General features: G+C 40.6%; 1 protein-coding gene across 7 annotated transcripts in view; it reads left to right on the top strand.

Moving 5' to 3' along the window:
• The window catches only part of snx14 (sorting nexin 14), an 86095-nt gene that overhangs the window by 21307 nt on the left and 50405 nt on the right, over positions 1-14383 (top strand). For 3 of the 7 annotated variants that reach the window (XR_009806208.1, XM_061895900.1, XM_061895899.1), the window contains exons 16-20: positions 2598-2656; positions 2828-2854; positions 7518-7661; positions 11212-11344; positions 13090-13276. Coding sequence is in view for 6 of the 7 variants with exons in the window: in XM_061895900.1 (XP_061751884.1) it covers positions 2598-2656; positions 2828-2854; positions 7518-7661; positions 11212-11344; positions 13090-13276 (550 nt within the window). In the remaining variant the exon portion in view is untranslated. The remainder of the gene's footprint in view (positions 1-2597; positions 2657-2827; positions 2855-7517; positions 7662-11211; positions 11345-13089; positions 13277-14383) is intronic. The other 4 variants (XM_061895902.1, XM_061895901.1, XM_061895905.1 and 1 more) reach the window with 2 other exon arrangements.

The raw sequence follows: 14383 nt of genomic DNA, 5'->3' as shown, positions 1-14383 counted from the left end.
AGACGACAATATTTTTTGATTAAGGAGGCTTTTTCCGTGGGTCTAGCTTGTGTGCTATTGTGTGCTTAGCTGTTGTGTAGCTGCTAGCTCTTAGTAGCCTTTAGCCAACCATGTTTACTTTTTCTAAACAACTTGACTAAAATGCAAGAAAAGACCGACCTTATGTGTTTATTAGAGGACATTTAGATGTTAACTGGCTGTCCAGCTTTGCACAAGTAAACTTGCTACAGGAGTGCTTGTACTGAAAAGTTTAGATGAAAGCTGATATAATCCAATACTTCTTTTTTTGCTGATATCAAATCAATATCGGATCAGTGCACCTCTACTATATATGACCGACTGCTCGTTTTAATTTGTAAGTAAATATTTTTGACTTGCAAAATGTATTTTTTCTTACACAAGGCACTTTTATTGTCAATACATTTGTATATAAATGTATAATATGTGTAGATTATATTTTGGCGAGTCACATTTTTTTTCTTATTTTAGTTAAAGGCCTACTGAAATGAGATTTTCTTATTTAAACGGGTATAGCAGGTCCATTCTATGTGTCATACTTGATCATTTCGCGATATTGCTATATTTTTGCTGAAAGGATTTAGTAGAGAACATTGATGATAAAGTTTGCAACTTTTGGTCGCTAATAAAAAAATCCTTGCCTGTACCGGAAGTAGAAGCCGATGTGCGCGTGACGTCACCGGTGTGAGGGCTCCTCACATCCTCACATTGATTACAATCATGGACGCCAGCAGCGCGAGCGATTCTGACCGAGAAAGAGACAATTTCCCCATTAATTGGAGCGAGGATGAAAGATTTGTGGATGAGGATAGTGAGAGTGAAGGACTAGAAGAAAAAAAAAAAGACGAGGGCAGTGGGAATGATTCAGATGTTATTAGACACATTTACAAGGATAATTCTGGAAAATCCCTTATCCGATTATTGCGTTACTAGTGTTTTAGTGAGATTATAAAGTCATACCTGAAGGTCGGAGGGGTGTGGTGACCACCAGTGTCTGAGTAAAGCCAAGAAAGTTGCAGCTGCCTCTTTGACAGCTGCTGCAGGAAGAACGACACAAGCTCCGCTCATGTTTACGGTAAGAGCCAACTTATTACCACAATTTTCTGATCAAAACCTGCCGGTTGACATGTGGTAGAGAAACATGTTCGCTTGACCGCTCTGTTCCATATTAAAGCTTCACAACAAACAAAGAAACACCTGCTGTGTTTGTGTTGCTACAGCCGGCCAAAATACACCGCTTTCCACCAAATGCATTCTTCTTTGTAGTATCCATTATTATTTGAACAAATTGCAAAAGATTCAGCAACACAGATGTCCAGAATACTCTGTGATTACGCAATTAAATCGGACGACTTTTTGCTGTGAGTGGTGCTGGGATAAAATGTCCGCTACAACCAATAATGTCACAAGCATGCGTCAACATAAGCGTCATCATTCCGCGACGTTTTCAACAGGACACTTTGCGGGAAATTTGAAATTGCAATTTAGTAAACTAAAAAGGCTGTATTGGCATGTGTTGCAATGTTAATATTTCATCATTGATATACAAACTATCTGACTGCGTGGTCTGTAGTAGTGGGTTTCAGTAGGCCTTTAATATATCACCAATTTGTATACATATTACTAAAGATACGTAAACTGATCAAACATATTCTAACAATGTTTTTATCCATCCATCCATCCATTTTCTACCACTTATTTCCTTTGGGGTCACGGGGGGCGCTGGTGCCTATGTCAGCTAAAATCGGGCAGAAGGCGTCGTACACCCTGGACAAGTCGCCACCTCATCGCAGGGCCAACACAGATAGACAGACAACATTCACACTCACAATCACACACTAGGGCCAATTTTAGTGTTGCCAATCAACCTATCCCCAGGTGCATGTCTTTGGAAGTGGGAGGAAACCGGAGTACCCGGAGGGAACCCACGCATTCACGGGAAGGACATGCAAACTCCACACAGAAAGATCCCGAGCCCGGGATTGAACCCTGACAACCTTCGTATTGTGAGGCAGAAGCACTAACCCCTCTGCCACCGTGAAGCCCCAATGTTTTTATATTATATATTCTGCATACTATATATTCTAACAAATTTTTAGTGAAAAATAATATTTTTTTATATCTATAATGTTGATATTAAATCTTGCATTGATTGCAGTTTGGCCAGTATGGTCCTTTTTATCATAGTTCAAATCAAAACACACCCCCAGAGTTGATCTTTTTTCTCTTCTTTTGAGGTTTGCTGAGCTCTAGCACACAAATCATGCTGACTACTACTGTAATTCAATAATTAGTCCCATAGGGTAAATTAGTGTATAGTTTCTGCTGACATCAGAACTGACCCAATGCTAAATAAAACCTACAACAGCTGGCCAATGAAACGACGTTGGCATCAAGTCCGGCGCTAAAGTGAACAGTTGGGTGGAACAGTAGCCTTTGTGCACAGCTAGCTCCCACCCAGCTGTAAGATAAAATGACATCTGATACTATGTAGCTATGTAATATTAAAGCATCAGGGGTCCATGGAAATGTGGACGCATATTTATGCATGTATGGATTTCGTTTTTCTGTATTTCCAGTACTTCCGCCAACTTCTAAGAGGAGCTGAGTCCCCCGCTAGGAATTCCAAAATGAGCAGGTGGGTGTCAATTGTACGACTAGTGTGTGTGTGTGTGTGTGTGTGTGTGTGTGTGCGTGTGTGTTTGTCTACAGAAAAATGGGGAATTTGTATGTATGACTTGGGTTCTACCTATCTATCATGGGGTGCGGCTTATGTGTGGCCCCTAACTCTTTATGCATATTGTTCCAGAAATAGCGTCAGTATGGATGACATCCGGTGAGTATAAGGCATCGCCGTTCCCTAACAGAAAAACAGCGTCTGGCTGAGCCGTGCTGCAAAATACAAGCCATTATTGCTTGACTCTTCTACATATGAGGATGCACTGCCTTTTTAACAATACCATTAGTACCTGGCCTTCAGGGAGGAAGTCAATTAGCATGATGTAATACAACACGGGTTCACTAAATGAGCCCACTCTCTTTTTGTGCTAACCAAAGGGCGCACGTAGGCGGAGCTCAATTAAGAGTTAATTAACTTCACTGGACACTTATTTAGGTACACATTATACAAGAACTTCTTTAAAAATTCTCCAAAGGTAATAATGCTCACCTTTTAAGTGGTATATTTTATACCTGAGCCTTCTCTCACACTCTGTCGGAAATAAAACTCAATAATTGTGCCTTTTAACATAAGGGTAGGGTTTTCTTTATTTTTATGAAGTCTTGAAAACCTCTTTTAACTATCATTTTGCTTCTCAAGTACGGTATCAGAAAGTGCTATGTGGGTGATGCAGCGCTGATCCACCACTGCAAACTACAACCGTAATAGTGAGCATATTGTTTAATTAAGGCATTTATGTAATGCAACTTGTGTTCCGGATCGTTACGTGCATCCGCAAAGTGTTCACACCACTTCACTTTTTCCTCAATTTGCTATGTTGCAGCCTAATTACAAAATGGAATAAATTAATTTTTGCCCTCAAAATTCTACGCACAATACCCCTTAATGACAACGCGAAAAAAAACACCATTTTCTTCAATTTTGCATATTAATTAAACATTTAAAAAATAACACGTACATAAGTATTCACCGCTTTTGCTCAATACTTTGTTGATGAACCTTTGGCAGCAATCACAGCCGCAAATCTTTATGAATACGATGCTACAAGCTTGGCACACCTATCTTTGGGCAGTTTTGCTCATTCCTCTTTGCGGCACTCCTCAAGCTCCATCAGGTGGGATGGAAAGAGTTGGTTTTCATCCAGGATGTGTCTCTCTCTCTCTCTATCCTGACTAATTTTCCAGATCCTATCACTGAAAAACATTCCTGCCTTCACCATGCTTCACAGTAGAGATGGTATTGGCCTGGTGATGAGCGGTGCCTGGTTTCCTCCAAATATGTCACCTGGCATTCACACCAAAGAGTTCAATCTTTGTCTTACCAGACCAGATTTTTTTTTCTCATGGTCTGAGAGTCTTCCAACAAATAACATGAGTTAGAAATACAGAAGGTGACCGGAATGCCATTTGTTTACAACTGAATGGAATGCTTGCAAAGGGGATTCCGACTAATTTGGACTGGTAGTAGTTGATCCACAGCGATCGTTCTGCCACAAAATACCCCAATGCTAACAAAGGGAAATTACACTTCAAAGACTGTCGTTGGCTTTGACAGTAGGATTGCTCGTTTGCATCAAACAGTTGTTTTTCTCACTACAATAGGGCAAAACCATCCTTGCCCAGGCACATCCTCCTGGTTTTTGGAGTATAAATATTGGGGATTTTGTCACCAGCCGCTAGACTAGATCTGACCAATCTAAGTCTATGAGCACGAACTGATGAAGCCTACTCAGATTAAAGAGGCAAAAAATATTTGAAGACAAACCAAACAGTCCAGTTGCGATCGACTGAATGCCCTGAGTTGCTAAGAAATGGTGTCCGTCTGGCCACTCTATCAAACAGACCTGATTGGTGGATTGCTGCAGCGATGGTTTTTCTTCTGGGAGATTCTCCTGTCCACAGAAGAATGCTGTAGTTCTGACAGAGTGACCATCGGGTTCTTGGTCACCTCCCTGGCTAGACTAAATGCAGCAAGGTACAGAGACATCCTGAATGAAAACCAACACTTTTCATCCGATATGAAGGACCTTGAGAGGTGCTGGGGTGGCATAGCGCGGTTGTTAGTGGCCGTGCCAGCAACTTGAGGGTTCCAGCTTCGATTCCCGCTTTCGCCATCCTGGTCACTACCGTTTTGTCCTTGGGCAAGGTACTTACCCCACCTGTTCCCAGTGCCACCCACACTGGTTTAAATATAACTTAGATATTGGCTTTCACTATGTAAAGCGCTCTAAGTCACTAGAGAAAAGCGCTAGATAAATATAATTCACTTCACTTCCCGCTGCAAAGAGAAATGGGCAAAACTGCCCAAAGATAGATGTGCTGCCCTTGTGGCATTTTCTTTCAAAGACTTAAGGCTGTAACTGCTGCCAATGGTGCATCAACAAAGTATTGAGCAAAGGCTGTGAATACTTATGTACATGAGATTTTATTTTATTTTTTTAACTTTTAATACACTTGCAAAATGGGCAGCATGGTGGATCAGGAAGAAAAGCGCTATGCAACTATAACCCATTTACCATTATTGTGTGTAGAATTTTGAGGACAAAAATATTTTTGTCCATTTTGGAAAAAGGCTGTAACATAACAAAAAGTGGAAAAAGGAAAGTGCTGTGAATAGTTTCCAGATGCACTATACTTCAGAAAGTTGGCGCTAGTTTTGGTTGTTTCCTTGTTACCAAGGCAGTTTTCACAGCAGAAGAGAGCCGCACGTTGCATTTTAACATGGAAGCATGTAGGCCAGGGGTGTCCAAACTTTTTCTATTGAGGGCAACACACTGAAAAATCAAAGCAAGTGGGGGCCATTTTGATATTTTTTAATTTAAAAACCAATACAATAAATTTATAAAAAAGTCTACATTTAGGCCTCCATTCAGGCTTGATCCCGGTAAAGCCAAAGGGTTTTGGTCAAAAAAAATTTAAAAAATTATCGTTATTTAGTATTATTATTATTATTATTATTATTATTCAAAGTTTAAATCTCTCGATTAACATTTGGTCTACCTGTCAAAAAAACTTTTTAAACATTTAAGTTGTATGCCCTTTTTGTCAAAGAAGAACCCAGGTTTTTTATGGAAAAAAATCACTTAATGTGCAATATGTTCCCCCAATTAAATTTTAAAGTGGAATGTTTGATATTGTAAAATAATTGGAGCCTTAAAAAGGTCAATAACTCATAACAACATTGACATTTTTTGAGCAATTACTCATACAAAAAAAAAATCCCACTAAAATTATTGGGGATCCAAAAGGGTTCCACTCATTAAAGTGTTAAAAAATAAACTACAGTGGGGCAATAAAGTATTTAGTCAGCCACCGACTGTGCAAGTTTTTCAACTTAAAATGATGACAGAGGTCTGTAATTTTCATCATAGGTACACTTCAACTGTGAAAGACAGAATAAGAAAAAAAATCCAGGAATTCACATTATAGGAATTTTAAAGAATTTGTTTGTAAATTATGGTGGAAAATAAGTATTTGGTCAACCATTCAAAGCTCTCACTGATGGAAGGAGGTATTGGCTCAAAATCTCACGATACATGGCCCCATTCATTCTTTCCTTAACACGGATCAATCGTCCTGTTCCCTTAGCAGAAAAACAACCTCAAAGCATGATGTTTCCACCCCCATGCTTCACAGTAGGTTTGGTGTTCTTGGGATGCAACTCAGTATTCTTCATCCTCCAAACATGACGAGTTGAGTTTATACCAAAAAGGTCTATTTTGGTTTTATCTGACCTCATGACATTCTCCCAATCCTCAGCTGTATCATCCATGTATCCATTTTGGAATAAACTCAACTCGTGTTTGGAGAAAGAAGAATACTGAGTTTCATCCCAAGAACACCACACCTACTGTGAAGCATGGGGGTGGAAACATCATGCTTTGGGGCTGTTTTTCTGCTAAGGGGACAGGACGATTGATCCGTGTTAAGAATGAATGGAGCCACGTATCATCAGATTTTGAGCCAAAACCTCCTTCCATCAGTGAGCGCTTTGAATGGTTAACCAAATACTTATTTTCCACCATAATTTACAAATAAATTCTTTAAAATTCCTACAATGTGAATTCCTGGATTTTTTTTTCACTTTGTCTCTCACAGTTGAAGTGTATTTATGATAAAAATTACAGACCTCTGTCATCATTTTAAGTGGGAGAACTTGCACAATCGGTGGCTGATTAAATACTTTTTTGCCCCGCTGTATATATATTTTTTTAATGTTTACTTTTAGCACAATAATCTCCAGATCAGCTTCAGATCTATGCTTTAAATTATAAGTTTGAATGTAGTTAATTTTTTTTGTTTGTTTGTTTTAGGCCCTTCTTTAAAAAAAAAAAACAGCTCAGTTTTTTAAAATGCAAACACAAAATATGTAACATTTTCCCCCAAAGAATATCTCAAAGTGGAATATTTAATGTGACGTAATTGGAGTCTTGAATAGGTCAATAATTCATAATGATGTTGATTTTGATTCATTGTTATTTTTTTAAAGAAACAGCCTGCATTGCAGCTTTGTAATATTAGACTAAACATTGCAACAATTTATTGTTACATTTCACCTGTTTGCTCTTTTATACCACGTTTGTTTTTTTATCGTATTTTTAGAATGTGTTGTGGGGCCGTTAAAAAATGACCTGTGGCCCCTGGGCTGCACTTTGGACACCCCTGATGTAGGAGGTGCCTAAACTAACATCATCATCCACTCAGGCTCTGCGTCGTAACATTGCCGTGCTACCGATGTGTGTCTGTGTCCACCATGCTGCCTGCCCTGGTATGGTGCATCCTCTCCCTCCATGGGGGCAGTAACCCTGTTCTGCTTATAGTTCCTGGGACTGGAGCCCCGACTCTCCGTCCTCACAGTTCACCGCCTCTGGCAGCTCTTCACCTGCATCTTTTAACTCCCTCCATGCCCAGTTAACAACTTTTCCATACGGCTCGCTATCCCACCGCCACTCCCTGTCACCCAAGTAAGTCAGGGTCCATCTATTCATCCATCGATGCTGTAGTGCAGTGTGATGTCATGCTGTCGAATTTTAAGTCCCCTTCCTTCCCTGCCCCCAACCCTGACCCAACCAGCAGCTTGCGGCCAACCATTTATTTATTTGTGTCCTCCATACCAATTAATTGTCATTTCCTGTAACTGTCCCACAGAGAACACATGTACTGTCTCTGTTCTAACACAATATTCTATTCATTTTCTCAGGTATTATTGCAGATAGATAGTTCTTTATTAATTCCTTCAGGAAAATTAAAATTCCAGCAGCGGTGTACAGAGTTGAGATCAATTCAAAAAAGTAAATAATGGGGGTTTAAATGGAAACAAAATACAGAAATATTACAATAAGAATAAAAATATAAAGCAACAATGGGAATAAAAATATAACAGTAAAATAAGAATATAACAATACAAACTAGGCAGTAGTCACCATGTTATGAAAACGTATTGCACTGTTATTGTTTTGCATCCCCTGTCATCCTAGTACTCCACGCCCCCCTCCCCAGAGAGGAGTTGTACAGTCTAACGGCGTGTGGGACAAAGGAGTTTTTGAGTCTATTAGTCCTGCACTTGGGATGAAGCAGTCTAGCACAGAACAGGCTCCTCTGGCTACTGATAACTGTATGCAGAGGGTGACTGGCATCATCCAGGATGCTCACTAGTTTGTCCACAGTCTTCTTCTCTGCCACCATCACCAGTGAGTCCACTTTCATTCCGATTGTAGAACCGGCCCGCCTGATCGGTTTCTCCAGTCTGGAGCTGTCCTTCTTAGATGTACTGCCGGTACACCTGCAAAACAGGCTTGTAGGGATGAAATGGCCTCTGTGTTTTTTAAGCCTGTCTCGCAGGTTTCCAAGCTCATCAGGGGATATTCCCTAAAGAGCAGCTTGTAGGGATGAAATAGTCTCTGTGTTTTTAATGCATGTTTCCCTTGTTTCGCCGGTTTCCCTGCTCTTCAGGGGATCTTCCCTGAGGAGCAGGGAAACATGTGAAACAGGCTTGTAGGGATGACATAGCCTCTGTTGTTTTTCCTGACCTAATGTATATTCCGCTCTACCCCTTATTGAGCTCTGTATCACTGATGCCACGGAAACCTTGACTAAAAAAAACTCTACATTTTGAAATATATCAAGCCAAGAGTAGAAGTTTTAAATTACCTGTAGACACAAGTTAGATTTGCAACTATTCTGTGAACACCAAAAAAATAAGTTTTTAATGATTTTTAATAATGCGTTATGGAAAAACCTATTTTAAAATCAGATTATTCCCACTTTTGAATTTGAGTTCAATCATGATTAATCGCAACACACCAGTTAGAGTCTCCTTGCTCATCTTTGCACTGACATATTCATTGACATGATCACTAACTGTATAACAACCTGCCCTGCCTTTTAGGTAACAATCCACAGTTAAGGTAAATGGTAGCACGTGCATGCCAAAAAATTGTGTAATTAATCAGTGTATATGCATGACTAATGCAAGACTTTTTTGTATTTAATCACATGGCGTAATGTGTTAATTTTGACAGGCCTAGTTTAAGCCTAACCAAAATTACAGGTTTTATAGTTGTAGGTCAATGCAAGAACACTGTTTTTGTATGGCATCCAACATAGGTTGTCTGACATCAAGAAGTCAAAAGTCAGATCTCTTGTGAGACGTATTCTTTGACAAGTTTTACGCAGATCACGTGCCGTGCCTGCCATTTAGTGCGACGAGGTGCATGCAAAATGTCAATTAAGGAATGACAGAGTGCTTCATATGAACATTTATTGCAAACTTATTCCTGGCTCCGTTCTGCTCTGCCACGGATAAAGATGTAATTGCAGATTTCCACTCCCCGTCCTCGGTGGCTCTCAGTGTTGGTACACTGGTTGTGAGTTAGACATACTGAGTTTGGTCCCCGCTGAGAGTTGAGGCAGAAATATTTGCTTATGTATTAATTATGTCTGTGATATTTTGCAAAAAAAAACAAACTGTTGAGTAGGTCCAAAACATGGATCTATCAGTCAAATTGTTTAAACTAAAGTTTAAGCCTAGTAGGGCTAAAATCGTTTTACTGAAAAAGTGAAACATTCTGTTATTTAGCCAGAATTTTAAACTCCATCCATCCATTTTCCAACACTCGTTCCTTTTGGGGTGGCGGCGGGTGCTGGAGCCTATCTCAACTGCTTTCGGGCAGAAGGCCGGGTACAACCTGGACAAGTTGCCACCTCATCGCAGGGCCTACACAGATAGGCAGACAAAATTCACACTCAGTCACACACTAGGGCCAATTCACTGTTGCCAATCAACCTATCCCCAGGTGCATGTATTTAAACTCTCAAGGTTAATTGTTGTATATGCTCAGTGGCCTTGTGTTTAGAATGTCCTCCATGAGACCAGTAGGTCGTGAGTTCAAACCCCAGCTGAGTCATACCAAAGACTATAAAAATAGGACCCATTACCTCCCTACTTGGCACTCAGCATCAAGGGTTGGAATTGGGGGTTAAATCACCAAAATTTTTCCAGGGCGCGGCCACTCAATCTCGTTACCCTGCGTAATGACAATAAAGGTGATTCTGACTCTGCTGCTGCTCACTGCTCTCCTCACCTCCTAGGGCAGGGGTCGGGAACCTTTTTGGCTGAGGGAGCCATGAAAGCCAAATATTTCAAAATGTATTTCCGTGAGAGCCGCGATGACCAAGAAGTACGCGGAGTTGGAATATAATTACAACACTTTATGTACATATTTGTATACATATTTATATAATATTTACATATTTATATAATATGTAACTACAAGCTCCATTCACAGACAGAGTCCCATTGCTTTTATGAGCGGTCAAGCGAGTCAAAAGCCGGAAAAAAAAAAATGTATTTATACATTTTTTTTATTTTTTATTTGTATTTGTCGCGGCCGTAATTCTTTCGTGGCGGGCCGCCACAAATAAATGAATGTGTGGGAAACCCTGCCTAGTGTGTGTGACTATCAGTGATAATTAAATTACATTTTTAATGTAATATTTAAGAGGAAGAACCCGCATGGTTTTGGATGTTATCCCACCGACGATGTCTGCAAACATGAGATCAACGTGTATGTCTTCCTTCCTTGATTTTGTTTGCTCTTCAAATTGTCCGAGACCATTTCAACACAAGCGCTCTATTAATTTTTGACTGACACAGCAGATCCTATCACAATGTTTTTGTCCGCTCTCTGTCAACAGCTGGATATTATCTGACTGATGTATTTTTTAGTTCAATCCAGACATCTGTTCATGCAATCTCGGCTCCCTGCTGTGTGCTATGTTTGCTTATGTCTCCACGGTAACCGATGGAGACATTTCATTCATTCTATGAATGCAGCTCGGCTTTGCTTTGGCTTCTTCAGCTCTCCCCTCCCTTCGTCTGATGCACAGAGATGATACGCTGCAGTGTGCTGTTTACTTCCCTCCCTTGCTATCTGCCACGATCCCTTCCCTGTCATTTTGTTGTTTTTCATCTCCTGCGCGTGGTCTAATAACGCCCCTGTCTGTGACCCGCAGGAGCACGTCAAAGAGAGGCGAGTCCTTTGGGATCAGCCGCATAGGCAGTAAGATCAAAGGGGTTTTCAAGAGCACAACCATGGAGGGAGCCATGTTGCCAGCCTATGGGGTGGTGGAGGGAGAGGATGATCTGGTGAGCCAAAGCCAGTCATTATACAGGCACTCATATTTAGATTGTTTGATTACAGTCATCAGCATGTAATTGTCTGTCACTCATGCAGTAGACTCAATTCTAAATGTGATCAATCCGTAGCATGCATGCCTTTAAAGTGACCACATGAAGGCGTCAGTGAGTCAGGAAAAAAAAACAGCTCTCAAGTGTTCTACAGAAGTCATTTGTAATAGATAACCGCTCCCAAAGAGTTTGAAATAGATGTATTTTTTACTTGTGCCCATGTGTGTTTGTTATTGAAATGATGTGCATGTTCTCTTTTAAATGTTATCTCCTTTCCTTTCTTTGTCAGGGAAGGGATATGCACAAGGATATCCTGTGCTTTCCTTGACCTTTCTTTTCTTGTGTCGAGTACAGCCAATTTTCTTTTTAAAACCTAGTCCCTCCAGTTTTTCCCCTATTTGTTCAATGACTCAACATTGATAAGATTGTGAAACACATGGAAAATTAATTGGTTGGGATTTAACAAACTTAAGCTCCGATAGCCGTTGTGACTTTGATCCCTTATCTCAAGAAGCACTACGTGACTTAGACCAGTGTTTTTCAGTGTATCTCACAGTGTGCCGTGAGATACAGTCAGGAATCTCACGCGCTTTCTCCGACGAGGCTAATGCACCATCAACTTCATGCATGCTCAGGTTAAAAATAAGACTAGATGTGGGTTAGAAATATTTTTTTTCAAATTATGTGTTGTTTTTGAGTGTCGGGACGGTCTAGAGCTCGGCAGGTTAACCGTGTAATACTTATCCATATCAGTAGGTGGCAGCTGTTAGCTAATTGCTTTGTAGATGTCGGAACAGCGGAAGGCAGTGTGAAGGTAAAAAGGTGTCTAATGCCTAAACCAAAAATAAACAACAGGTGAGTTCCCCTAAGAAAAGGCATTGAAGCTTAGGGTAGGCTATGCAGAACCAAACTAAAACTGAACTGGCTACAAAGTCAGCGGCATAGCTCGGTTGGTGGAGTGGCCGTGCCAGCAACTTGAGGGTTCCAGGTTCGATTCCCACTTCCGCCATCCTAGTCACTGTCATTGTGTACTGGGCAAGACACTTAACCCACCTGCTCCCAGTGCCACCCACACTGGTTTAAAAATGTAACTAAGATATTTAGTTTCACAATGTAAAGTGCATTGAGTCACTAGAGAAAAGCGCTATATAAATATAATTCACTTCACAAAAACAGAATGCTGGACGACAGCAAAGACTTCCTGTGGAGCAAAGACGTGTACATGCAATGTACATCCGAACATGACATGACAATCAACAATGTCCCCACAAAGAAGGATAAAAACAACTGAAATATTCATGATTGCTAAAACAAAGTAGATGCGGGAAATATGGCATGAAACTGTTACAGGAAAAATACCCAGAAAAGAGAAAAAGCCACCAAAATGGAAGTGCAAGACAAGAACTAAAACACTACACACAGGAAAACAGCAAAAAAAACTCAAAATAAGTCATGGCGTAATTTGACAGGTTGTGACAGGACACGTACTTTGAGACAAGAGCTATATTGATGCATGCTTGGTTATGGTTTAAAGTCAAATCCAACAATTGCGACGACTACTTTTTACTGTCAACTGAGTTTCGTTTTCCAATGATTTCTTCTGGTGGTAGGCCTCTGGAATTTTTCAACGCAAAAAATGTACCTTGGCTCAAAAAAAGTTGAAAAGCACTTATTTAGACTTCTACCGCGTCCCTACATTCCAGGTGGAGGAAGCCATGATGGTGCTCGAGGATGACTCCCCGATAGAGGCAGCTTCCACGCCCAGCACGCCGCGCAATCTCTTTGCCTGGAACATCACCATCCCTTACATTGACTTCTATGACGATGACGTGAAGAGGGAGAGGGTTCCGGTGTTCTGCATCGATGTGGAGCGTAATGACCGCATAGCAGGTGAGCCCACATCAGTGATGTCTGACCAAAACTTTGTCGAAAGTCTACTTGGGGACGGCGTGCCGCAGTGGGAGAGTGGCCGTGCGCAACCCGAGGGTCCCTGGTTTAATCCCCACCTAGTACCAACCTCTTCATGTCCGTTGTGTCCTGAGCAAGACACTTCACCCTTGCTCCTGATGGGTGCAGGTTAGCACCTTGTATGCCAGCTCCCTGTATCAGTGTGTGAATGTGTGTGTGAATGTGGAAGTAGTGTCAAAGCGCTTAGAGTACCTTGAAGGTAGAAAAGCGCTATACAAGTACAACCCATTTATCATATATTTATTTATTTACTCTGTGTCTTAAAGGAGTTATATCATGATTTTGAAAAAAAAATCGACATTTACAACACTTCCTTGTGATTTACATAACATGAAATAGAAATATGGCTGGAGGCAATAACCTTGGGGTTGGCGGTGGGTTGTCCTTATTGTGAGTGGTTAGGCCGGGGGGTCAGCCTGTGCCCCTCTGGCCCTGGTTCTCCTTGGGCTTCCTTCTTCCCCTGGTGGGTGGAGCAGGGTCTGGCTTAGATAGATAGTACTTTATTGATACCTTCAGGAGAGGTCTCTCAGGAAAATTAAAAATTCCGGCAGCAATGTACAGAATTGAGAACAAATTAAAAAGATAAATAATGTGGGTATAAATGGAAATAAAATAGAAAATATAACAATAAAAATAAAAAGCAACAATAAGAATACAAATATAACCTTAAAGGCCTACTGAAACCCACTACTACCCACCACGTAGTCTGATAGTTTATATATCAATGATGAAATATTAACATTGCAACACATGCCAATACGGCATTTTTACTTTACTAAATTGCAATTTTAAATTTCCCGGGAGTTTCGTCTTGAAAACGTCGTGTAATGATGACATGTACGCAAGACGTCACAGGTTTTAAGGAAATATGAGCGCTGCACACACACACAGCTAAAAGTCGTCTGCTTTAACGGCATAATTACACAGTATTTTGGAGATCTGTGTTGCTGAATCTTTTGCAATTTGTTCAATTAATAATGGAGAAGTAAAAGTAGAAAGACGGAGTTGGGAAGCTTTAGCCTTTAGCCA

The sequence above is a fragment of the Nerophis ophidion genome, linkage group LG03, assembly GCF_033978795.1.
Source record: "Nerophis ophidion isolate RoL-2023_Sa linkage group LG03, RoL_Noph_v1.0, whole genome shotgun sequence".
In the NCBI taxonomy this organism is placed as follows: domain Eukaryota; kingdom Metazoa; phylum Chordata; class Actinopteri; order Syngnathiformes; family Syngnathidae; genus Nerophis; species Nerophis ophidion.
The sequence above is the reverse complement of the archived record's forward strand: the minus strand, read 5'-3'. Positions and strand labels throughout refer to the sequence as shown.